This window comes from Calliphora vicina, chromosome 5 (assembly GCF_958450345.1).
Source record: "Calliphora vicina chromosome 5, idCalVici1.1, whole genome shotgun sequence".
Classification (NCBI taxonomy): Eukaryota; Metazoa; Arthropoda; class Insecta; order Diptera; family Calliphoridae; genus Calliphora; species Calliphora vicina.
This window is the reverse complement of record NC_088784.1, coordinates 109,396,283-109,422,415: the sequence shown is the minus strand read 5'-3', so window position 1 is coordinate 109,422,415 and position 26,133 is coordinate 109,396,283. Positions and strand designations below refer to the sequence as shown.

Here is a 26,133-nt window from a genome sequence, read left to right as displayed (position 1 = left end):
CCTGTTTGAATGAAGAAAAAATGCGTTTCACCATTAATTTAAATTCACTCATATTTCAAGACAATAGCAACGTTTTATTTTTATATACAAACATATATCATGCTTTTTTATTTTAAACTTATGAATATATATTTATGTATGTCGTGCGTACCTTTTAAGGACGAAGAGTTCATCATGTAAATAATGAACTTTTCTGATGTTAAATAGTTTTTTGATTTTCATCAAAATCTAATTTATTTAAAAGATTTTGACTACCGTTGAACTCATCCAACTCTGGATCAGCGTACTCCAGTATATTGAAATCATCCCCAATCTCAGCAGTTAATGATTTAAGTATGTCGTCATCGTCACCATCTGCAAAACCACCAAGTATATCACCCAAACCGGCGTTTTCATCGGCTTCTAATTTTTCTACTCCACTAGTCATGGGATCCTTAGAATCTGTAAGTTTAGAAACTCCTGGCCAATTTTTATCTGATAAGAATATATCATTACGTTCAGAAAGTTGTAGAGCAGCATCTGCTTTGCTGGGATCAAAAACTTTAGATACGGCATCAATTGAGGGTTGTTGTTGGTGTTGCTGCATTGTTTGGTTTAGTGTGGACATGAAAGATGCTTGTTGTTGCTCGAGTTGAGATAATGATTTGTTGGTGTCACATGTTAGTTGATTTGGAATTATTGAACTCATATTATTATCATTACTCGAGCTCAACAGATTCGATTGCAATTTATTTTGTGAATTATTGTCACTAAAAAGATTCATATCGAACAGGGGCTGTGTCTGTTTATTGTTTGAATTAGTATTAACAGGCGTAGTCGGCTCTGAACGCGAATAGTCACCCATAAAGGCTGTAGTTAGAAATGAAAATAAATGGATTGTTAAAGTGTATTATTAACTTGTGAAGTTACCATTTTTATTAAATTTATTACTATAGGTTTCCTTGTTTTTAGCCTGATGTTGTTTCCATACTCGTTCCTGTTCTTGTTCTTTCAGAGACTTTTGTTGGAAATACATTTTTTCAGGTTCCTATATAAAGAACAATGGAAGATGGCGTATAGAAAAAAATACTTAATATAATTTTTTTACATTTATGAGAGATTGGCCATATTTACCTGTTGGGATCTTCTCAATCTCAAAACTGAACGATTATCTTTTGCATGTTGCAAAAACGGAGCTTTCATTTCCGTTGACAACGAACGCCACTTTTTGAGGATTTGTTTGCAACGTTCATTCCAATTGGGATATAAATGTTTCAGCTCTGGATGTTGAGTGTTGGCATACAAAACGGCAGATATAGTTGCCATCTCACCCAAATCTAATGAAGAAATACAATAATGATGTACAAGCAAATAATAGTATGCGGTAGTTACCTTCGTCTTTTCTCATTTTTTCTGCAGTTTTTTGTGTTCCAGCTACAGCTGTCTCTTTGACAGGTTCCTCTTGTTGCGGGGTCAATTCTTGAGAGTCATTTGATACACTTGTTGCTGTGGCTTGTGTTAGCATAACATCTCTTTCTACTTTTATTTGACTTAACATTGGATCTTCGGATTTTTGTGTTAAATATTGAGATGGATGTTTATTTTGAATGTTCATTGAATTGTAAGGCGTTTGTTGATATTGCATACGCTGTTGTTGTATTTGCTGCTGCTGCTGCATATGTTGTTGTTGTTGCATTTGCTGCTGCATTTGTTGTTGCTGTAGATGATGTTGTATTTGTTGTTGGGTCTGTTGTTGTTGCAATTGCTGAGGACTATTGATGCCGATGCTGGCTGGCATAAATGCCTGTTGTTGTGTCTGACTATTGCTTTGCTGGATATGTTGCATATTCATGTTATTGTTGTTGTTTTGCATCAGGTTCACATTATATTGACCGCTGAAAAGGCAATTAATTATTTTATATACATAACATTTTCTTTTACTTTTTCCGAATTTCGAGGATTGCGGATCGGATTAGTGTGAAACTTGGTAACAATGATTTTCGATTTTTTCAGGTTTCTTTAAAAAAAAATTTAATTTAATAAAACTAGTTTAAGAAACAGGTTAACTGCTATATTCGGCTACGCCGAGCCGAGTCTTATACATATAGCCAAAGTATAACCATATAGCCTTCACCAAGCTATAAAACTGAAAACAATTTTTGTTAAAAAAAATTTTGGTGAAACAATTTTTCTAGAATAAAAATTTTTAGTGAAAAAAATTTTTAAGGAAAATTTTTCTGTAAAAAAAAAATTTTGTGAAGAAAATTTTTCTGTAAAAAAATTTTGTGGACAAATCTAGGTAGTCGTATGTTTTTAGTATTTGTTGGACGATTTTCTCAGTCGATCTGTCTGTTGATTTCAACTTTCCGAAGCCCGCAAATAACTTACATACATGCTTGATAAATCAACATATCCGCTATAGTCCAACTTAGATTGCTATTTAAAATCGCCCCACAAATGTCTGAGACATAGCAAAAAACCTTGATTTTTTCATGAAGATTCGGCACAGCTGAATATAATACTCTTATTTGTTTATAGTAAAATGTCTAAGCATAGTGGTCCCAGAAAAAAACTTTTCAGTCCAAGGTGAAAAAGTACATCAATGGAGTACACAATGTTAGGTGGGTGCCAAGGCGAATTTATAGAAGGTGACGACAGAACTACAACAAATACAACATATACAAAAGCAACAGGTACTTTGTTTTTGTAAAAAGATAAGTGAACTGTGAAAGTTGCCTGTGGTTGTTTTAGCTTTTGGGTTTGTTGTATTTTTCGCCACAACAAACACAAGTGAATTGACAGTCACTTGTCTAAACAACTGAATAAAAAAAATAATCAGCTGTTCTTCTGTCGTCACCTTCTATAGATTCGCCTTGGTGGGTGCTTTAGGGTACCTATAAATTAGCTAAAACAAGCTCTAAAACTAAAATATTTTTTTTCCTAATATTAGATTCGGTTTCGATCTGAAAATGATAGTTCGGTCTGACACTATTAAAGATCATTAAAATCACTTACCCCATTTCCATTTTGATAGAATTTAATGCTATATTATTGGTTGAACCCGTGATAAAATCAGTTGGCATCTAAAAATATTTATAAATAAAATGTATTTCTTATGTTTCATAATAAAAACAAACACTTACATTTGTAGCAATATCTTCAGTTTTTATAGCCTTTAAAGTTTCTTCAATTTTGGCTGAACTGATTAAAACATTCCTCTGCATATTTTGTGTTAGATCAGATTGCTCGGTTTCCAGGGAGGTCGAGGGAGGTACTGCTACTAATGGTTTTGAAATGTCATTAATTAGTTTTTGCTGGATGCCAACATTTACATGTGGTTTGTTTTCCGTCACTTGTTGTAATAATGTTTGTTGTTGATTTGGAATTTGTGCAGCAGTAGTAGAAGTTGTGATATTAGGTTCCTTGGTGTTTGGCTTGTAATTGTCAGTGGAAAAACAAGCAGCCCCTGTATCAGATTCATCCGATTCTTCGAAAGAGATATGGGATGATTCTTTATTATCCAAAAGAGGTTTGCCGAAAAAGGCTTCTTGTAAATATGATGGATATGATTCGCACAATTTGGATTTCATTTTCTTCTTAATAATTTTCTTTTTCTTTTCATCAGTTAGAGATGGATTTTCTAAAGTACCCATGTATAGCTCTTCATTTTCCTTGCGTATACCACGCATGCGTACATTGAAACCGCCAATACCTAGTTTTTGCAAATTACGTTGACGTTTTTTACGCAAAATATTCAAACCTTCTTCATTGGTTGATATAGAGAACCCTTCTGGTTGGCTGCCATCTTCTCCCAACCACACCATGCCATCCTTATAGGTGGGAGTGGGTACTTTCTCTACGGGTGTGGTGTTACCATCATTACCAACATCTCCAGGAGTCGGAGTTGAATTGCCTGCAATTACCGAATCTATGGATGACATAATACCAGAATCTTTTTGTATTGCATCCGTACGCAATTTGCGCTTTCTTTTTATTTCCGTAGTGAGAGAACGAATCATATTAAATCCTTGTTCACTTACACAAACGCCATCTATCCAGAATGTGTTGTCGGTGGATTCGAAAGGTTCATTTACGGTTATATTTCCGGTCGAGCTTGAGGCTGCAGCATTAGTATTGTCTTGTGTTGTTTCATTGGCGGATGGCTTAACATTTGTCGATTCTTTTTGAGAGCTTTTCTCTCCTTGAGGCACTTTAGCAGGCGGTGCTTTCGGTATAACTATATCCTTGCGACACATTTTGCAATGATAGTCGACATCATTGAAAGCTTTTGCTTCATCTTCATTTTTTATATTGTCACATAGACAGTGCAACCACCGTTCACAGCTACTACATTGTATTATCAGCTCATTTTCGTTATACGGTTGGGTGCAGACGAAACAAGCTGCTTGGCTTGCACAGGGACCACACTCTAAAAAGCCGTTAAACCAAGATGAATTTTTTCCTGGTGAATTGCGACCACATTTTTGACAAATCGCACACCATTTACATTTCCAGTTGCCATTAGGCACAGCATCTAGCGGTGGACTCATGCAGTAGATATGATAGGAAATATCACATTCATCGCATAAAATAAGTCTGCCTTCATCATTCTTTTGTCCACATCCCTCGCAAACTGTGCAGTCTAAGCAACGCCAGCCTTTTTGAAGCATTGTCTTCGAGAGAGTTACGTTGGCACAGTGTGGATGGTAACACTGGCCACACTGGACACAACCAATTAAACATGCTTCTTGGTCTGTGCCTAAGGCACCACACATTACGCAAATGTCTTGCATGAGAATGAATTTGTCTTTAGCCGAACATAAAACCAGTTTCTTTTCCAACGCCATATCATCTTCAGAGCACTGAGAACTATTCAAATCACTACTCGTAGAGGGTGTTGATGAAGCGTTTAACATTAACAACTGACGCCCCTTGCCACGCACACTACGTTTACGATTGAATTGACTTAGCATTCCCTTGCCCATGAACAGTTTACCCATTTTTCCGCCACGATTCAACTCCTTCAGACCAATACGTTTTTTGGAGATTTTCAAAGGGTCTACCATATTAGTAAAATCTGCCCCACTATCCTTGTCGTAAAATTCCGCCTCCAAATCTCGAGGAAACCCATCAGCAGATGTGGTTAAGGAATCAGTGGAAGCAAATGTCATCAAATGCTTACCCGACTTACATGGTTGACAAACATAATCATAATCTGGATTTGTTTCTTTTTTTACATGGTATATGGTAAGATCTGCTTCATCGTCGCAAGTGCTGTGAACAAACCTAGAGCATAAAATGTTGTTAGAACAAACAGAATTGTAGGTATAGTGGGCATGCTGGTTATATTTACTTGTTACATTTGCTGCACTTGACCATTTCTTTATGAGAAGCAGCACGGTATGCTTTGTGACAAATGGGACACGAAAATCCCTTATTGCGTTGCTGATAGCAAGAATCACAAATAGTATAGTGACAATGCCATCTAGAGGAAGCGCCAGCGCCAGGTGTGCGTGCACCGCAGTCACTACATACGCGACACCGCTATAAATTATTAAAAGCATTTTACAATATGTATTTTATTCCCTTCAGCATGTACTTACATATGTACATTCATATATTTATTATTTTATTCAGTATTTCGATCAAAAAATTAATTATTGAACCTTTACGCTTCTGATTTCGATAATATTTGGTATACATACATGTTTTCCATGGCCATGCAAAATTTAAAGTTCTCAAAAATTTTGAAATTAGCTTTAGTGGAGTTTTTATAGGTTCAAAGTTCATATTTTTTAATAGAATACCTAAATGAGAGTTTGCAAAATTGAAAATTTGGAAAAATCAAAAACCAGCGGAACTTAGGTTTTGATCTTAGACCCATTTGTATAATTTTCTTAGAATTTTGTGTAGATTCCGATTTTGCTATATGCCTGTCGACCAACAAAATTTACCATCTTAAAGTTTTTTTCAATATTTTTTAGGGGCACATGAAATTTTTAATTTTTGCAACCTAACTGCAAGCCAAACCCGTTGCAAGCCACTGTGCGACGTGCGTTAGTCAAGATTGCTTAAATATATTGGAAATGCTGACTATATATATTTTTTATTTTATTTATTTTCAACAAACTAGCCTTATTGTCCATAACCGGTTATAAATTTCGACTATATATATAGTATTGACCATTTTTTAATTACACAATTTAAAATTTTTGAGAAAAAATTAACCTTTTTCCAGGCAACACACTGACTTAAATGAATATTGTACAAATCTATAATGTATGCTTTCTTGATCATCACTATTGAAAATTCTGGTAAATCGATTCAAGCACAATTTGTAAATGTTATACTCCTTCAAAACCATACATATTTACAGTGCATACGTTACACTATAAAATCGTCCCACTTTAATTTCTCTATTATTATATATTAAGGTAATACGGTTTAAGGTTCGGCATAGCGGACATAACTTGTTACTACATATTGCTGAAATCTAATATAAAAGAATGTAGTATGTATTATTAGGAATTTCACTTACGTTACATTTCCAACCATATTTGGGTACAGATGATATAATGGGTCTTAAACAAGTAGTATGATATACTTTTTGACATTGCTCGCATTTTACGGAACGATTTTCATTGTTTTCGGTTTGACGACAAATTAAACATTTACAACATTGGGAACAACTCCAGCCCGCTCGCGAATCTATCAGGCAAACAGTATGCATAAGTTTTTTTCTTAGAACATTACATTTCTTTAAGGGTTACCTGGAAAGTTAGTTAATCCGATACAGTTAGTATGATAATGAGCTCCACAGCTACAACACATTATAAGTTTTGATATGTCTCCCAAACTGCAGCATTGGCGACACTCAATATTAGTGTCCACAGCTAAAAATCAATTAATGTTCAATTCTTATTAATTTCAATCCTTTTTTAATACTGCATTGAATTACCTATATATGGAACTTGACTAATATGTTCGACGCAAAATGCTTGGAATGATTCAATTATAAGAAAACATCCAGCCGCAGCAGCACACGGCAAATGATAGTTATTTTGACAACTCATGCGACAATTAACACTGGCACCATAGCGGCAGCAGAACGAACATTTAAGAGTTATACTTTTAGCCACCATTTCCTCAAAATTCGGCACAAAGTCTTCTTCAATGCGTTTCATTTGTAGAGACCACATAGCACACATACTATGAATGTAAACGAAGCAACCTTCGAAAATTATATTATCCAGTGAGTGTACTTCATCTTGACCTACACTGTCCAATTCATTTACACATTCATTATTAACCGTAACTTTCGTCTTGATGGCAACTAGAGCCTTTTTGCGACCGCTATTATCTGCACAGTTCTCTAAGTTTTCGTCTTGAGAGACTTTTAGAACTTCCGATGTTGTAGCAAAGGCGGTTTTTAAAGTTTCGCCATTAACAGTTATCTTCAGCATATCACCTTGTCCCAAGGAACTGCGTTCGCATAAATTACACAAACAGCATACTTTTCCTGGGTATTTTTCGGCAAAATACGGCAATTCATCATTGTGGGCTGTGGAAACCGATGATATTTTGTTAGTAGATGTGGTTGATTCATCAGCAAACCCCATGTTTGGGCTCTCAATCACAAATGAATTCAGATATGATGCTTGGTTAAAGGGATCTTTATTAAATTTCTTTTTTGTTTGTTGTAACTGTTGTTTAGTTGGTGCTCGAAATGATAGTAGAGGATTTTCCTTGCGCGGACGTCCAGGACCACGTTTCGAGTTACTTAAAGGTTTATCGTCTGCTATGGGTAGAATAGGATCATTTCCAAGTAGTGATGTAAATGAACTGTTGGCAAAGAAGGTGTTGGTAATGTTGGTACAGCTACTACTCGTACTAGTAGTTGTATTGCACTGTTTGAGTATGATATTAATATTATTTGTTTGTATTAGATCTTCATTTAATAGAGATGATGAAGGTGACCCAGCATCTCCCAACTCAGATGTAGGTGCTATTTACAAAGATGTGTGGAATCGAGATACATGATGTTATATGAATAATTTACAAATGCAAATGTGTAAACATTATTTTACACGGTATGATGACAAGAATTTAAAGGAAAAAAATAATAAAAAATTCTACAAACCCGAAGACTGCTGGTTACTAAAATTGGTCAATTCATACTCGTCAATATCCAAATCTAATCCAATCTCCAGATCCATATCACATTTAATGCTTATATATAATTTAAAACATTTTCAATCGAACCACGTAAAAAGGAAAATATTCACAAATGTATTTACGCCACAAAAAAAACTTAACAAATATAATGAATAACGCGCTTCGTTTCTGTTAGTTACTTAAATTTACAGTTATCAAACTTTTTATTCTTAATAAAACATTAAAAAACAATATTATTTCACTAGAAATTTTATAAATTTAATGCGTATATTTCCAGTTGGTTTATTGTTTATTGCGAGAAGCACTTCCAAAATTGTTTTTATTACTATAATAAAACTTGAGATAATAAAGTGCTGCCATATCTGTACAATCTTGCAACTTTATACTTCTGCTCACGCGGCTGACATCAGCAGCTCACATGCTCACGCCTGTGTATTTCTTATGGGAATATTTGGCTGATGACCCCACAAATCTAGCTCGTAAAAACTTCATGCATTAAACACATTCAAGACAGCAGGCTACACGAATACACGAACACAAATTCTGCTGGTTACAGTTGTAGTCGTGTGGCAGCTACTGAATTATTTTAAAGACGACAGCTACAAAGAAAACAGCTGATTTATAATTCAGTGGTGCCACTTTAATAAAAAAATAACCGTACAAAATTCCAAAGTAATTAAGATTGAAACAATTATTTTGAGTAAAAATATATATATGGTTATAAATAATTATGTACCTGTTATTAATTTACATCAATATGGTTATCAAAAACTTCTCTTAATTAAGTAAAAAAAATATATTTTTTTTAAGCACTCATTTGATTTACATTTTTTATTATATTAGCAACACTATTTCTGCTTTGTAGTTGACAGAAATAGAAATTAGTTTAATTCGGCTACAGCGGCAAAAGCAATCGTGTGGCCGTGTAGCTGTGCTGTCGTTAAAATAATCGTCTCCATATAAACGTGTGCATTTTATTTTTGACAGATTGAAGTTGGTAGCCTGCTGTCTTGAATGTGTTTAATGCATCATATAAAAAAAATGGCTTCGCTCATGTCAGCCGCGGTGTTGCCACTACAACATGTCATCTACATGCAATTGTTGCAAATCCCAGGTAACCTGGCAACATCGTATTTGGCATTTGGATACAGTGATGTCAATCTTGCGAGTTGTAAAATCCAGAGATTTTTTAAGCAAATCTGTTGGTTTTTAACCCTTTCAGACATTTTGTCCAATTATTGGACATTTTGGTTTTTCGTTTTGAAGTCATGTATCGTTGACGCAAATAGACAGATTTTTACAGTTAATGGCGTTATCAAAAGAGTGTTTACTAGATTGTATATATATGTTAAACATCTAAGTTTGTCATTCCGTTTGTAATTTCCATAATATAATATTCCGACCCTATAAAGTATATATATTCTGGATCCTTATAGATAACGGAGTCGATTAAGCCATGCCCGTCTGTCTGTTGAAATCAATTTTCTGAAGACCCCAGATATCTTCGGGATCCAAATCTTCAATAATTCTGTTAGACATGTTTTCGAGAAGATTCCTATTTAAAATCAGCAAAATCGGTCCACAAATGCCTGAGATATGAAAAAAAAAGTTGGACCTACAATGGGTCAAAATCGGAAAAAATATTTTTTAACACGAATTTTTTTTCATCAAAAAAAAAAAAATTTAAAACAAAAAATTTTTTTTTTAAATTTTTAAAACAAAAAATTTAAAAATAAATCGAAAAAAAAATTTCAAAAAATTAAAAAAACAACTTTGGAAAAAAAAAATTTGTTTACCTAAAAATATTTAAAATTTGTATTTTGAATTTTGCCGATTTCGAGTTTTTGTTCGGACAAAGTATATATGATTCCATTTTTCTCGGTAGTTGAACACTTTGCACCTTAAATGTTATAGTATTATACATGGAGTAATGATTATATCATTACACCATGGTATTATCAGAATTCTTTGATTCTTCTATATAAATATGTACATTAGTAGGGCACATCAATAAATATTGGTATTTTATTTTTCTATGAAATAAATATGAAAACCTTAACGACTCTTACTTATACCCATAGGGTAACATAGAGACGAGACGGAATTGTCAAAAACCTAAGTCTGTTGTCAAAAACCTATCTCTTGCAACAACAAAATACATGCTAGTCAATGTATTTTGTTGTTGTATCAGAAATATTATTTGTTGTATTTTTGTTTGACAAATCGGAGTGTCTCGTCTCTATGTATAATTCTCTATGCTTATACCCTTAACCATTAGTGGTAAGGGTATATATGTTTGTCATTCCGTTGGTAATATTAATATTTTTCATTTGTTAGATAGCGGAGTGGATATAGCCATATATGTATGTTCGTCTGTATGTTAAAATCAACTTTCCGTAACCCTCAAATAACTAAAGACCTTTACTACGGCACGCCGCGGCGTATATAAGTTCATAGGGTCAAAATCGGGAAAAAATATTTTTTCACCCAATTTTTTTTCACTAAAACAAATTTAAAAATTCTTTTCCCATAATATTTGTTTCACTAAAAATAATTTTAAAAAAAATTGTTTGTATTTTAAAGTATAATATCGTCCCCTTAATAAAACAATCTATATACATACCCAGCAAATACTTTACTTACTTAGGAAGCCAGCAAGTAATATTGGAGCAAAGACATAACTACTTATTATTTGACTGAAACACTACTTACCTTTGTTCGAGATTTTTAAAAAAATCATGGGTCAAGCTTACAAATGTACTTACAATCAGTTAAGAAATATGTAGTAAATTTACAACAAGAATATGTAGCTAAAAAAAACACAAAAAATATTGTGTGGGAATCGAACAGTCACATTATTTGCTTGTGTTTGATAGTCAAGCTGCTAACTCACTGCTCCATGTACGAGTTATTTTATTGTAAGTAACCAATAGTTTTAACATCAACATATAAATGAATATGATATGAACATAAAAATTAATGTCTTTGACAGGTGGCTAACTAACCTCCCGTTTTCCAGTCAAACACACTAGATAGCTGTGCTAAATGCAAAAGTTCATTACCAAAATAAGTACTTATTCTAGTATTTAAAATAATGTGCTGGGTAACCACCACTCATTACAAAATAATGCATGAAATAACTAGTGGTCATTACAAAAATTCACAAAATTTTTGCTGGGTATGTATATAAAAATGGTGTAAAAAATGTAAAAAAGGAAAACGGCTGGGCCTATTTCTATAAAATTTTTTGTCAGTTGTTCGTATTTCGGAAAATTGGAAAAATCGAAAATCGAGTTTTGGTATGAAATTTTGAAATTATTAATTATTATTCCTTAACGGCTTTCCAAATCAAACAATAGAAAGTTCTTAGTGTAAATCATGGAAAATTGCGGAAAATGCGAAATGTTGTATTATTACTCTAAAGTTTGTCTGAAAGCTTAAAATTGGGGCGAGGCGAAGTTCGCCGGGTCCGCTAGTAGAGTATAATTTTGTTGCCAATAATTGAGTTTAAAATTTTTGCGTTAGTAGTAGAGTTTTTCTTTTCTCGCACTTTTTCATTACCCGGGAAATCGGGATTGATTTTGTAAATTCTCGGGATCCCGGGAATTCCCGCCTAGAACAAATTATTCAATTTTCTTCGTTAAAAATCTAAAATATAATTAGATACAAATATACAAATCCAAAAAAAAAAAAATTAATATAATTTTGATTATATACAAACCTGTCACCATTTTTCATCTGTAACGAAATGGTTTCAATTTCCATTCGATTTTGTTCTAGCTTCGTTAGATTCCAATTAATTCTGTTAATTCGCAAATTATTATTAAATCAAAAAATAAGTAAATTAAAACTTGCCCCAATAATATTAAACAAAATTCATTTCCACGGAATGTGGTTTCATTCCCAAAATTTTCGTTTTACTCTTTTTGAAAAAACAAACTATTAAAATAATTCCACTTTCGATCGGAATAGAATTCTGTGACAGCCCTGAACATTCACGAGTTTTTGGAATAATTTGAATAATGAACTTGTTATTGGTCTATTTGGGTTGAATCTTTTTTGTTGTATGAATCTTCTGCATGTTTTGGAGCTTTAAGTTTCTTTTAGAGAAAGTCAAGTTCAAAAAACATCACATAAATCTAAGAAAAATAATTCCTATTAATTCCGGCAAAATTTCCCGGGATTTAAAATTTTGCGGATTTACTTTGTGAAAGTAGAATATCACCAAATTTTGACCACATATAGAATCAGTTATGTATATTCTTACTATGCAATACAAAATAATGGTGTATATGCTTATACAATATTGTTTTATTGAGGGACGATATTCACTGTATATCGTCCCTCAAAAGTGAGTAAACACCAAAAATTATTTGATTTTTTTTAAGATAATGAAAATCCTAAAATCTATCCATGGATTCAAATTTAAAAATGTCAGTTTGTTGGAGATTGAGTTGAATAATAGATTCGATTCGGAAAAAAAAAGATTTAAGATGCTTTTCGTGATCTGAAAAAAATCAAAAATTTACTGTGTGTAGCTCTCTTACTTGTTTTCTGTTAATATTCAAAATTGTCTGAAGCAATGTTATATAATTTAAAACGTAATTTTTGGTTCACAGTGTTAATAAACTTTTTCATATCACATATAGTATATTAAAGGTATTTTAATTATAGGAGATATTTAATATTATATATAAAGACATGAAAGTCCTATAACTCCTAAACTAAGAGAGAGCTATCAAACATTTGTCGGTTATTATGAATATAATTAAGAGAGTTATCAAAAACAAAATTAGTATTAAAGCTGTTGTCACGATCTTGATTTATACCATATATTATAGATAGTTATATATATATATATATATATATATATATATATAGCGGAGTCGATATATTCATGTCCGTCTGTCTGTTGAAACCACTTTCCAAAGCCCAAAAGTAACTAGATAATATGGATATTTAATAATAGACCTTTAAAAAATACAAATATAATTTATTGGTAATACTGGGTAAAATATTTGTTCCTCAAACGTAGTTCAGATAATAAAATTTGATTAGTCCCCTTTTACAATGCAGAAATTGAAAGGCAGACATTTTTCTCATTCTCTTTTAAACTAACCTAAACCTGTGTACTACAAGTCTACCTCTTCGACCCCGCGCCGACAAACTTCGTCTGTCTGTCTTTCAATTACTGCATTGTAAAAGGGGATATACTGATAATTATATTTATAATCCGAATTATCAGAAGTCCTTTTCGTGGGTGAAATTTGTGAAACTTAAAGAACGACTTCAAACGCTGTACGAAGCGTTTATATGAGATAAAGGTACAGTTATTATATTGGGAAAAGTATAAGCAAAATGTATGTATTTCTGAAAGAAAGAGAAAAATGTAAAACGTATTATCATCTGTCTCGTGTCACATCGTAATGCATGGAAACGTACGTTAATCCCATTTGGTCTCTAATCAATACTCACCTTTAATTATGATTAAGTTAATATGCAAATTAAACACTTGTAATATTTATTAAGGTAGATATAGAATAAAATATCCAAAAAGTTATATTGTATGTATAGTTAATAATTGTAAATTTCTAGTATGTAAATATTTATTAACAATTTCGTTTATGTATACTTTTCTAAATTTAATACTAACATTATACATAATGTAAATATCATCGTTATTTTGAAACCTTTGGAAGATGCATCTAATGACAAGCCAGCATTTCTGGAAGAACAACATTCAATTGCAAAGTCAATTAACTTTGGATAATACTCATTCCAAAAATTAATTTTATGATTTTCAGCGACAGCCTTTACATTAAAATCTTCATTAATTTGTAAATAAGTTTGGTTATTAACATTATATGAATTCCATTTTAGATATATATTAAACGATGTAGGATTAGATGATTTTGCAAAGTTTGCCCACAGGGTCATAACTATTTCAGAAATTTTTTTATCTGTAGAATTCCAACGATTTATAAACATATTATTGTTCATATATGGAACTCCCCATATAAATATTTGATCAAAATATTTCGGCACACTAATCCAATTTGGTAGAACGTAAAATTCGGTACGTGGACGCATATTAAAATAATAAACAAAAACATCTTCATCAGCACTAAGAAGATTAGCAAAAAGGAATAAAGGTGCTAGATGCATTCTGTCTGTGTGGAAGCTTATAAAATTGTTCAGTACTGTTTCCTGATTAACATTTTCTTCATTTTTATACATCAGATTAATGGAGTCTAAAACAATTGGATAGTCTGTTTCGCAAAAATCACTTTGATTCGTTTTACGAATATCCTCCATAGCTACTTTTGAAGCAAAACTTTCAAAATCATCACTAGTCATTAATGTTCCATCCTTTTCTTCATCGTCTAGGATTTGCAGAACATCTTCCATGTCCGTTATACCAGCCATAATTGGAACTTTATTATAATTTCCACTTTTTAAGAGCACTGTTGGAAAATCCTCTATGAAACCTTTTGAGGTATTACTGAATCCTTTATCTATCACTGGGCCCCATTCAATTTCAGGTACATTATCCATTAAAATTTTAGCATCAAGTCTTTTTAAGCATTGTATCAGCATTGAGGTAGGTTTACGATTGCACGCAAAAACATGGGCCACCGAGTCCAATAGGGGACTAAAGTGATCAAATGTTCGAACTATATCTTCGGTAAGCGGGTTGCCCGACATCATAATAACTTTGTGGAAAGCATTTCGGGACCAATCTCCTGATGTCAAATGGAGGCCAGCACTGATGGCTCCCGCCGAATGCCCTATAATTGTTACTTGTTTTGAATCACCACCAAAATGAGCAATATTTTTGCGTATCCACAGTAAGGCGGCTGATTGATCCATTAATCCAAAATTTCCAGGTGCTTCAGCATCTCCGGTTGTTAAAAATCCTAATATATTTAACCGATATGCTACGGTTACCACAATTACCTTTTGTTTGAAAACCATTTGAAACGGATCGATATCGGTAGGACTGCCTGAGGAAAAGTCACCACCATGAAACCACACCATAACAGCATAACCAGTAAGACCAGGGGAACCTTTAAGTAAAGTCATCATTTGTTTAGAGATAAAAGTAATTTAGTTAACAAATAATAATGACATAAACAATAAGATTATAATATTACAAACTCATCTGTAGTTGAGAATGTCATTAACAGGGCAATTTTTTCAAGATTTTTGAATTTTTTATCCAATACCACACATCGAAAATGTCGATCCCATAACTTATACTAAATACATACATATGTATATTTTGGGTCCTCATGAAACAGTCGGTTTTGGCAATGATATAATTTTGAAAACTGGAAAAGATTTAATATTACAATAAACTAAATTTAAAGCTTTAAATCTTTTCCTGTACATATCCATGATTTTTCTGCACTTTTTTGTGAATATTTAAATTTGTCCAGCTCATTAAACTATAAAGTTAATAACCATCTACCTTTCTTTTTGGCAAGAACAAATATTAAATAAAATATAATAATAACACATAACTAGACTTACCCCCATTAACAATAACTCTGGTTATGTTTTAACTAATAGTTATACTGATAGTTTTCAGACAAAAATAATTTTAAACGACAGTTTAACTTTTAGTTAGCACCTAACCAGACTTCTTGTTAATGGGGGTAAGTCTAGCTATGTGTTAACTTATAGTTATATCTTATGTTAAAATATTTTTGAATGAAAACTATCAGTATAACTATTAGTTAACACATAACCAGACTTCGTGTTAATGGGGGTAATTCGAATAATTTGAATATAAAAATTCCATAAAATTTTGCAACAGTATAATTAGAAACTCTTCAAAACTGATGCGACTGCATACTTCATAAGATTAATATAACTTTGGACGAAAATAAATATGTAAGTCTTTAGTGCTGACTTATCTGTACATTTCATACGTAAAAAATAAGCCCAATACTTACCATCTGGTATAAAAATATTTAAATATAAACATTCTTCATCATAGCCCTCGCGAACATTGCCGCCCATAGAATTAGAAGTCATTAATAATTCTTGTATTTGCATTGTTTGTTTATCCGTTTGTCCAATATCTTTCGGCCAACATTTAGGACCGTATGATGTAGCATTATAAATCATGTTCCATTTATTTACTCTTATTTCAGGCGGGGCAAATCTTGGAGCTTTAGCATACTGAATTCCCAAATATGCTTTTATATTTTGTGTGCGAAACATTTTCATATATAGTCCAACCATTACACCCTGGTTGGGTAAATGTACTGTGGGTGCTTCGAGGGCGCATATCGGCTCCGTCTTTTGACTGATCAAATGGCCAATTAAGAATATCAATTTCGCGGATATGATGCTCTTAAGAGGATATTTTGATTTAGCTGTTAACATTTTTACACTTAATGAATAACTAAGGGAATTTAGGCTAAATTGTTTTTTTGGTAAAAAAATATATACTATTGTGCTAAATCTTTGCATTGCATGAGGGTGCAAAATTATGATTGGTTGTCATGGTGCTGAAATATAAAAAATTTCGGTTGCCAAGATATGTTTTAAAGTGACACAGAACACGACATTGCACAATAGGGAGGTGATATTTGTGAATATTTACTATTGCAAACTATACATACGGATCAATTGCGTATGGATGACATTATTTTGAGGTTTTTAAACACAAGCCTACAATCAAATTTTTAATGAATATGTATATCAAAGGATTCAATTCGATATTTCCTAAATAATATTAAAAGTTTTCAGGTACATAGTATGAATTATGTTTAATGAATAGATAGTTAAAAGATTAAAGTTTTATAATTTAATCTACTGGTTCAAATCAGCAAGTGTTGATTTTAGGGTGTTACGCCTAAAAAATGGTTATCACCCTAATTTATGTAAATCTCATATACGGTGTGTTAAAAATTCTGTTAACAAATAATCATACATAGATTTGTACATAGTATGTAGTATATTTAAAAATAATCGTGCCAAAAATTTATTTTGTTTCGTATTAAGCATTTTTACATATACATATATTACACGTATAATTATGCTTAAGAAATTAGTTTTTCTTATTGTCGAAAGATTTTATTAATATACTGTACTATACAGGGTGTGGCAATTAAAGTGTTACAAAATTAATGATTTATTTATAGAATTTTTTATATAAAAAATATTGATAACTTTGGAACCAATGGACATATTTGCTGACAATAGTTTGACTAGTCATTGGACACTATAGATATGAGGATGTTTCAGGATGTCGAAAAAAAAATGAAAATTACACATTTGTTGGCGTAACGATGTATGGATAAAAAATACATTGTGTATACATATATACATTAGGATAGCCCCAAAAAAGTAGTCGATATTCACAAATAAAATAAAAGATTAGTTTGTTTTAAAATTTAATTTTTTTATTTTAAGTTAAGATGTTGTTGTTAACGCAGGTTATAGTTATTATTAAAGTTAAAAATATAACAAATTGTTGTTGGTAAATATTAAAACATATTTTACCTTTAAGGCAAATATGTATAGAAACACAAAAAAAAAATATATTTTTGTTCTTTCAACATTGGGGACTATCCAAATGTACACATGCATACATACTCTTATGTATGTTTGGATTTATATTTGTATATTTATTCATGCAATTGGGAGTAAGTAATAAAATGTCCTTGATTTTCATTACATTTATTTACATACGATGACTAAGGCCAAATCTCTGTTATGAACAAGATTTAAATAGTTAATAAATCATTAACATTATTTCACAGCTTTTTTATTTATGAGTTCAATATACATATTACAAAAAAAAAAAAGAAAAAATGATTGCACTTAATTAATGGAAAATTGTATTTATTCCAAATATTTATATAGATAAATAAGAAGAGTGCTCCTTTAAAAATAAAAAAGAAAAGCAAGCCATTGCACACAACATCCATGCAGCACACTCTCACTTTTGTTCAATTTAAGTGTTATATTTATCATTAACCATGACTTTAAGATAATAAAAAAAAAATAAGAAATATTGGTAGACATCTGTGTATTTTGTTATTTTTATTTTTTGTAAATTGAATTTTTTTTTTGTTAAATACACATTAAAATTAAAAAAGAAAAACCATAACATCTTTCTTTGTATGTAGAGAAAAATCATGCCGTCGTGCTTCAATAATTTTTGAATCTTTATCGTGTTTTAGAGGCATTTTAGTTGTATGAATTTATTCTTCAATCAGTTTTACCTTAGAGCTCTTCAATTACAAATCGAAAATAAAGTAAAACGAATCAATTTATCTCGTAAAGAAAGTTTTGAAGATGAGTGCCTTAGCATTTAAATTGTTATTATATCTATGTGGTAAACATTTCGCAAAAGAAATCCTTTTAATTTATTGTATTACATATTTGACAATCATACCGATAAGAAATAGAAAACGAAGTTAATATTAATTCTTAAATAAACAAATACTACTCGTTCCACCACGACGGTGACATCGAAAATAAAGCCGATTTTTAACTAACCAGCTAGTGCAATACATGATTTCAAAGTCATTTTATATGTCAGATATCTGTGTTTTTGATTTTCGATAATCTCATACAGTAATGTCTCAACCAATTTAATAACATATCGTTACCTAAACCGCAAAATGCCCTAAGTAACATAAAATTAAAAACCGATTTTTGTTACAAATTCCGATGTACTTTGAAAAGATACATCGGAATTTGTTTCAGGTAACGATATACAAATTTTGCTTTAAATAACGTTATCCCATAATATGAAAATATGTCGCAGATGGTAACAAGATATCAGGCTGCATCTATGATGACATGGGTATCAATTTTGTTACAAAGAAAATCTGAAAAATTAATAATATTCGACTGGTATTGGCATATTGAAACTAATTTGGTTTCTATTCTTGGGAAAAAAAGGAATAAAATCAACAATTTCCCTTTGAACTAGACCCAAATTCATACAATTCATTATTATGCCAAAATCTGATATTTATTCAATATAAATATTTATAAATATAACTTCAAAAATATAATTTTTTAATTATATGTATGTATATGTACATTAGACATGGATCTTATTTTGTTCATTAGGATGGATCTTATTTTGTTCATTAGTAGGTAAACTAAAAAATTTACTGCAAAATTTAAGTGCAATCAGATAACTAGAACACGTGCCGGAAATCGATTGAAAGTTGTAAAATTGGGTAAATAATGGTACTTTTTCGATATCTTAAGAAAATCCCCTACTCAAATACGGGTTTTTAACATTTGCAATAAACGTAAGCTTCTAGAGAAAATTATCTTTCAAACAAGTTATTAAACATGAACATCGAGTTAAAAATAACAACGTTATACGTGTTTTATCTGACCAAATATAGTGCAAAACGTCATATTGTCATAAATAAAAAAATTGTAATTTATTAGTGAAAATGTGTTTTAATTAATAAAAAAAAATGTTGGCAAAAAAAATTCCGGTTAAAAAATATTTTTTCTGATTTTGACCCATTGTAGGTCCGACATACTATAACATTATATAAGCCGTTGCAAAGGTCCTTGAAATATCATAAGATAGATATTAGATTAGATTGTCTATATTAATGACTTACAGCCGTATTTATAACCAAAATTTAGCATGGGTTTAACATACGAATTATTTATAATGCATTTCTTATCCACTCGCTAAACGAATGTTAACGAATGGCATTTTTATAATGAACTAGCTGACCGATAGCTATTAATACATTTTTACTTCATTTGTGAATCTAACCCATCCAGGGACCCACTCAAACAAACACGAAAAATGTCTTCGAAAGTACAGAAGAATTATATATACTTATAAAGATAACTACATAATAGTTAACACTATATAATAATTATGCGTTAAAAAAAAATATCAAATGAATTTTATAACAATCTCGAAAAAATTACAAGATATAAATTAAATTATACGATTGAGAAATCTGGTATATCGCTTATAGTCACCACCATTAGTTGCACACAAATTGTGTACATTATCGCTAACACTGAGGCATATAAAGGAACACTAATGCAAATAACAAATTTACGTAAATATGGTTTCTCTAACGGACAGTAACAATTGTTTAGAACTTTTAAGCTGTTTAAAAAATTTACATCCTAGATGTATTGGCCTCAAAGGCTTGTATTGAATTGAATTCTTAAATAAATAAAAAAAAATATTCGAAAATGTCGAATAATAAAATTGGGTTATCGAATAATTCGAAATACTTATAATTATACTTTTGGAGCCTGTTGGACATAACCGGTTATAAATTTATACTTCAAATTGTTTTAATAATTTAACTTTGACAATCGTGAATAGGAGGCTTACACATGCATATACATATGTATAATAATAGACTATAACGTAAACTTTTTTTATGAAATTGTCCGTCCAATAGTGGTATTTTTTGTACCTAAATTGGACTATTCACTATAATGTATATAATGTATACACGGTAGTGACTATAAACGAAAAGTACCCTGTATACCAAAAATTAGTAAAACATATTGATAAGTGTTCATATGTATATTTATTTTACTTTATTTATTCATTTATTTCGTAATATCAAGCCTTCATGGCCAAAATAACAATATTTTCATACTTTGTTTATATATTTTTTAGTATGGAGTAGTATTCTCCAAGCAAATGGCATACAAAATCTCCGCTATCCAACAAGGTTTGACAATACTGTATGTAAAACACATTTTATATTGCTCACATTTATAATTTACTGTATTTTTTGTTTATCTTAGCAATTGAGATTAGGCAAGCGTCAAGATTTTTTAACAAAATCTAGACTTTTTATGTGGAAACCAGCGTTAAATGCCGGCCAAATGTATCCAAATGTTAAAGCACAAGCAGTTCCACTAAATTTTAACCGCTATGGCATTCCACCACCACCAATGGCGCCAATTCATCAAAACTATATGTTCACAATACCAACTAAAGTTAATTATCCTTCATACCAGCCAGTAAAAGAAATCGATGATAAAAGGTAACATAAACAGTGCTTGTGTATTAGAACGTTTCAAAAATCACATTTTAATTTACCCCTCTAAAATGCAAACCTTTTTCATTATTTTCATGTTTCAATATGAAACATGAAAAAAATGCGCATGCCCATACATATTTGTTAATGCATATTAAACATGAAATTAGTTCTACTAAATTTTCAATAAGGAATTAATTCTATTCTCAAAGTAATGAATTCAATGCATTTGAATCACAAAGGAATTAGGCCTATGAATTAATTCTTTAATTCTAATATATTCATTAAGAGATAAAATTTATTTTGATTTTGCAAATGTAATTAAGAATTAATTCTTTTAAACCTTTGATTATGGTACATACCGTTTTTTGACAAATGTTAATGCTCAGTATTATCGCCTGTAAATACCGTATGTAGAACTTAATTTCAGGGGGCTACTATTGCAATGTTGTTTTCCATGAGGCGGTCTAATGTACAAAAAACTGTATAGTATTATTTCTTAAACATGCTAATTACGCTGTTAAAAGTGTAACTAATGTTGGGGTTTTCTTTATTTTTTGCTGACAGAAAGCCAGGAAATTTACATCACATCACGATAATTAATGCCATAATGCCAAAACCTTATTTGCCAACGGTACCCACCCACAGCCATCCAACGACAACTTTTCGAAATTATAGAACAAACAATAAACTACTTTATCATCAGTATTATAATAATAATTTTGGGCGCCAAAGTATGGAAAATTTAAATAAAATGAATGTACAACAACTTCAATTACAACAGTTGCAGCAGCAACAAATCCAACAACAACAGCAGCAACAGCAGCAACAACAACAGCAGCAACTGCAAATTATATATCCTTCAACTCCTTTAGCTTTTAAAGTGAGTACCCCAACAATGGAGTATAGGCATGTTATAAGCTACAACACTGAAAACAACAACAACATTGAACATGCAGAAAATGAAATCAATACTCAGGTTTCACAATGTGGACGAAAAACTAAAAACGATACAAATCATTCTGCCAGCGATGTTTTATACTATTATTGCAATAACCGTATAACAAATTACAAAAATCCTACCCAACAGCAAACATTGGTCTCAATTCAACCAACAACAACAACATCTACATCAACTACGACGACTACTACAACTACTACTGAGGCACCTCCTACCACACCACACTCTACAAAATCTGCACGTTTAGATTTTGATTTTTTCACCACCGAAAGGCCAATATTTTTACCAACTCCAAATGCTCCGATGGAAAGCAGTTTTACTCCAATTACATCTACCACAATACAAAAAAATTCTATAGTTGATTCAGACAATGATAACAATTTTAAGCTACAGAGACAAAAATACAGACCAAAGAAATATGAAGATATCAGACCTACACAACAGCGATATCGTCAAACTGCAACGAGGTATGAAGACATAAAACGACAACAACAGTATACAACTGCAGCAGCAGCAACGTATGATGATATGAAATTTCATAGTTTCTTTACCATAGAAGATGCTGTAACCAGAGCTCCAGAAATGCAAGTTTTCAATGATCCATATCAAGCATATAGACATGCTAGAAGACATCACCACAGCCATCAGCGACAAACGACAACTACAACGATCAAGCCAGATACCACAACAACCACTAAAAAACCAAAATATAAAAGTTTTTTCGATGATCTAGATGAAGAAGATTATATAATACCGGAAGTAAATCAATACGATTATTCATTATTTAGTACCCCTGCAAAATCTGTTTATCACAAATCAAAAATTCATAATGAGCTACAATTTTCAGAAAATAATCAAATCTTAGAACATACGCATAAGCCTACGGAAGAGAATGCATTTTTTGCAGTTGACGAACCATTCCAAGGTAAACCCAAAATAAAACAACATAATTTTGGATTATTTAATGCGATTGGTTCTACTACATACACAACACCTGCTATTACCACATATAAACCTTATGAAAACTTAAGAAATCTTTTTCTAACTACTCATAAAATACCCTCATCTTCTTCTGCCTACGATTCGAAGCCAATAACATTTACTAGCACTACAGAAACGATATTAAGGAATCAGGAACCGATAACCGAAAGGGAAAAGGAAAATACGACTTCTAATTTATTTTCGAACGAAGTTCGTACATCAACAACTATTCCAATTACAACTACTACCGAAAAAAAATCCAACAGAATTATATTAAAATCACCACTGAACCTGAGGTCACCTACAACGTTTAAATATCCCAAGCAAAGAATACATAAATCATTTAAAAATATAACTTCTACCACCACTAGAGCCACACCCACATTAAAAAAGGTCCCAAAATATCAAAGACAATATAAATCAAAGAAATTGAAACAATTCAAACACTTGTTTACAACTTCAAGTACAACTACATCAACCACAACTACAGCTATTCCGACTACCACAGAAATTCCTACTAAACGGATTTCGGTCAGATTAGTTCCAACAACGTCCACCACTGAAGAGCCAACAACGAAGAAAGCTGTGATCTCAAGAACAGTATCAACAACAGAGGCAACAAAAATAAAAAAATTTAGACAACAGCCATCTCCTACAACTGAAACAACAAACAGAAAGAAAATAAAATCACGTACTTCAACTGCGTCAACAACAGCGGCAGTTAGTGATATCTCTATCAGAAGACAATCACCAAGGAGAGGTTCTAAAAGAGCTAATATTGCCAGAAATGAAAAAGAAAGCGTACAACCAACAACGAGAAAAACTGAAAATAAAAGTCGGCGCAGACCTACTTCATCGTCTACAACCACAAAGCCTTTAATCACTCGGACTTCATCAAACTTATCTACTACGAGTACAACTTCATCAACACCAATGTCCACGAGCCTGAGGACATCGTCTACAACGACAACCATGAAATCCATAATGAGAATAGCCAATAGTAAATCACGAACAAAACTCCACAACAACATTAAAACGCCAACAAAACCTTTTAAAGAGCTGAAAGATGATCGCCAAGTTTTCGATGAAAGAATGTCGTTGATGTCAATAACATCTACAATGGCCAATATACCACCATTACCAATAGAAATATATTTTAAAAAGAGTCACAGTGCTAAAATGTAAACATTAATTATGTATTTAGCTAATGATGAATATAAAATTTAGTCAAATTCAGTTTTGTTTCTTTAAAAATATAAATATACTTGGTACTAAAAAGGGGTTTCCCATTTCAAAAATGTTATCCTGTTTATTGTTGACCAGATCTAATTTTCAAGTAGTAATTTAATAGAGGTAATAAATTGTATAAATATTTTTTTTAAAAAATCAAACATATTTTTATTTTGGAGAGTAAACAAACTTATCTCATAAATAAATAAAATTTGCAACCAGCATTACAAATCAGGCAGTGCTCATTCACTTTTTATTATCATATTCACCCTTATCGTGGTTGGCGTAAACGCCTTACGCCTACGACTGTTGCGTACTAGATTAAAGATAAAATGCAAACTGTTTCTTTAATCTAGTACGAAACAGTCGTAGGCGTATGACGTTTACGCCAACCACGATAAGGGTGATAAGGCTGATTGTATAATAAGTAAATTCAGGTCACCATTTTTTGTCCTTACAAAATTTCGAACTTTCTCACAATCATAACCAAAAGTTTTTTAGTAAACTTTTTTTTTTTTTTTGTGAAAAACTCTTATTTGAACACGACTTTTAAAGGCGTCCAAATTGGTATTTTCTATGTACATACATAACGGTACTTTAAAAAGTTTTAAAAATTATCCAGAATAGACTTATTCAGCAAGGTTGCCTACCGTTACCGCTAAGCGACCGTAATTGTTAGTTGTATTACGGTCTTGCACAAAAATATCTATATTTATTCTAAAGATTGTGTTAAAACAAATTTTGATGGCGTCGTAAATCAAAAATATAACTAAAATTTATTATTTAAAGTAACATTTTTAAGAATTTAGTTTTTATCTGGTATGGATGTATGAATACGTACACCATGCATCTCCTTAATCTGTTCCTTGAGAGTATTGGTTACCATTTTATGTTGTTTTAATGTATTTAAGCCTTTGAATTCAGGAGCCTCAACAAAAACTTCAAACATAGCGCCACAGCCACCGGACACGTCGGTTACTTTGACAGTTGCCTAAAAGTCAATGTAAAAACGACCGTTAGGATTACTTATCAAATAGAGGGGGTTTAAATTGTACCCAATGTACGCACCTGAGGAAAACGGCTGATCAGCAAACTGTGTATTGTTTGTTCGGCATGTTTAGCTGTACTAGAGCATAATGAACGCAAATTTAGCTAACAATTTTTAATTAAAACTATATGTTAATGTTTTAATACATAAAATTAAACGAAATACTTACAAAACGTGAGATAAAACTCATTGTGCTAATTTTACGTAAAAATGTTTGAGAAGAAGAAGACGCAACATATGATTAGCCATAGTTGCCAGCTTACATTTCAATTTACCTCACATACATTGCCAGACTTTTAAATCACTTTATTGTATTAAAACCAACTTGTAGTGGCAACACCGCAGCTGACGTCAGCGGCTGATATCAATATGGGGGGTACATGAGCCTAAAATTCCCATAAGAAATACACAGGCGTGAGCATGTGAGCGGCTGATGTCAGCCAAACTGGCTGATGTCAGCCGGAGCATCCGGAGTATAAAGTTGCAAGATTGATAGCATTTTATTATCTCTAGTTTTTTGTAACGTTATTCGATTTAAAAAGAATTTTCCAGTGCTACTCACAAGAAACTAAAATTTTATATTTTAATAATTATCGAACCCGTTTTTAAAAATTAAAAAAAGCTCCAGTATGTAGTGATGTTGAAAGATATTTACCCCCGTGGGATATCTCTAGTTTTTTGTAACGTTGTTGTTGTTACTACTCCATTTTAAAAAAAGTTCAAGAAAAACATAATTTAGC

General features: G+C 31.6%; 4 protein-coding genes across 5 annotated transcripts; 1 reads left to right on the top strand and 3 right to left on the bottom strand.

The window, feature by feature from the left end:
- Window positions 1-53: 53 nt before the first annotated feature.
- On the bottom strand, window positions 54-8,542 carry Lpt (Lost PHDs of trr). Of its 2 annotated transcripts, none has more exons than XM_065511926.1 (11): window positions 8,120-8,542; window positions 6,938-7,984; window positions 6,750-6,872; window positions 6,518-6,687; window positions 5,333-5,523; window positions 3,123-5,265; window positions 2,995-3,062; window positions 1,372-1,874; window positions 1,114-1,316; window positions 910-1,027; window positions 54-849 (listed from the first exon to the last, which is right to left on the bottom strand). In XM_065511926.1, exons 1-11 carry the CDS (start codon window positions 8,193-8,195, stop codon window positions 200-202), a joined length of 5,292 nt encoding a protein of 1,763 aa, XP_065367998.1. In that variant the 5' UTR covers window positions 8,196-8,542; the 3' UTR covers window positions 54-199. The 2 variants fall into 2 exon arrangements, with proteins under 2 accessions (XP_065367998.1, XP_065367999.1); XM_065511927.1 differs by having other exon boundaries at window positions 931-1,027; window positions 8,120-8,540.
- Window positions 8,543-13,674: 5,132 nt separating this feature from the next.
- Window positions 13,675-16,548, bottom strand: LOC135961528 (carboxylesterase 5A). Its single transcript, XM_065513030.1, has 2 exons — window positions 16,113-16,548; window positions 13,675-15,221 (listed from the first exon to the last, which is right to left on the bottom strand). Exons 1-2 carry the CDS (start codon window positions 16,546-16,548, stop codon window positions 13,777-13,779), a joined length of 1,881 nt encoding a protein of 626 aa, XP_065369102.1. The 3' UTR covers window positions 13,675-13,776.
- A 4,403-nt stretch (window positions 16,549-20,951) lies between these two features.
- Window positions 20,952-24,425, top strand: LOC135960884 (mucin-2). Its single transcript, XM_065512284.1, has 2 exons — window positions 20,952-21,179; window positions 21,741-24,425. The coding sequence occupies exons 1-2, from the start codon at window positions 20,989-20,991 to the stop codon at window positions 24,298-24,300; spliced, it is 2,751 nt and encodes a 916-aa protein (XP_065368356.1). The 5' UTR covers window positions 20,952-20,988; the 3' UTR covers window positions 24,301-24,425.
- Window positions 24,426-25,084: 659 nt separating this feature from the next.
- Window positions 25,085-25,667, bottom strand: LOC135960238 (bolA-like protein 3). The gene is made up of 3 exons (XM_065511480.1): window positions 25,563-25,667; window positions 25,414-25,497; window positions 25,085-25,336 (listed from the first exon to the last, which is right to left on the bottom strand). Exons 1-3 carry the CDS (start codon window positions 25,581-25,583, stop codon window positions 25,151-25,153), a joined length of 291 nt encoding a protein of 96 aa, XP_065367552.1. The 5' UTR covers window positions 25,584-25,667; the 3' UTR covers window positions 25,085-25,150.
- Between the last annotated feature and the right edge of the window lie 466 nt (window positions 25,668-26,133).

Coding starts and splice junctions, on each gene's coding strand:
- LOC135961528 (XM_065513030.1), bottom strand. CDS start 16,548: ATGTTAACAGCTAAATCAAAATATCCTCTTAAGAGCATCATATCCGCG. Junction 15,222..16,112: donor AAATATTTTTATACCAGATG/GTAAGTATTGGG, acceptor CTTTACTTAAAG/GTTCCCCTGGTCTTACTGGT.
- LOC135960238 (XM_065511480.1), bottom strand. CDS start 25,583: ATGAGTTTTATCTCACGTTTT. Junction 25,498..25,562: donor TGAGTTTTATCTCACGTTTT/GTAAGTATTTCG, acceptor AAAAATTGTTAG/CTAAATTTGCGTTCATTATG. Junction 25,337..25,413: donor TGATCAGCCGTTTTCCTCAG/GTGCGTACATTG, acceptor ATTGACTTTTAG/GCAACTGTCAAAGTAACCGA.
- LOC135960884 (XM_065512284.1), top strand. CDS start 20,989: ATGTGGAAACCAGCGTTAAATGCCGGCCAAATGTATCCAAATGTTAAA. Junction 21,180..21,740: donor AAAGAAATCGATGATAAAAG/GTAACATAAACA, acceptor TTTTGCTGACAG/AAAGCCAGGAAATTTACATC.
- Lpt (XM_065511926.1), bottom strand. CDS start 8,195: ATGGATCTGGAGATTGGATTAGATTTGGATATTGACGAGTATGAATTG. Junction 6,688..6,749: donor CGGATTAACTAACTTTCCAG/GTAACCCTTAAA, acceptor TTTGCCTGATAG/ATTCGCGAGCGGGCTGGAGT. Junction 1,317..1,371: donor AAAAATGAGAAAAGACGAAG/GTAACTACCGCA, acceptor TTTCTTCATTAG/ATTTGGGTGAGATGGCAACT.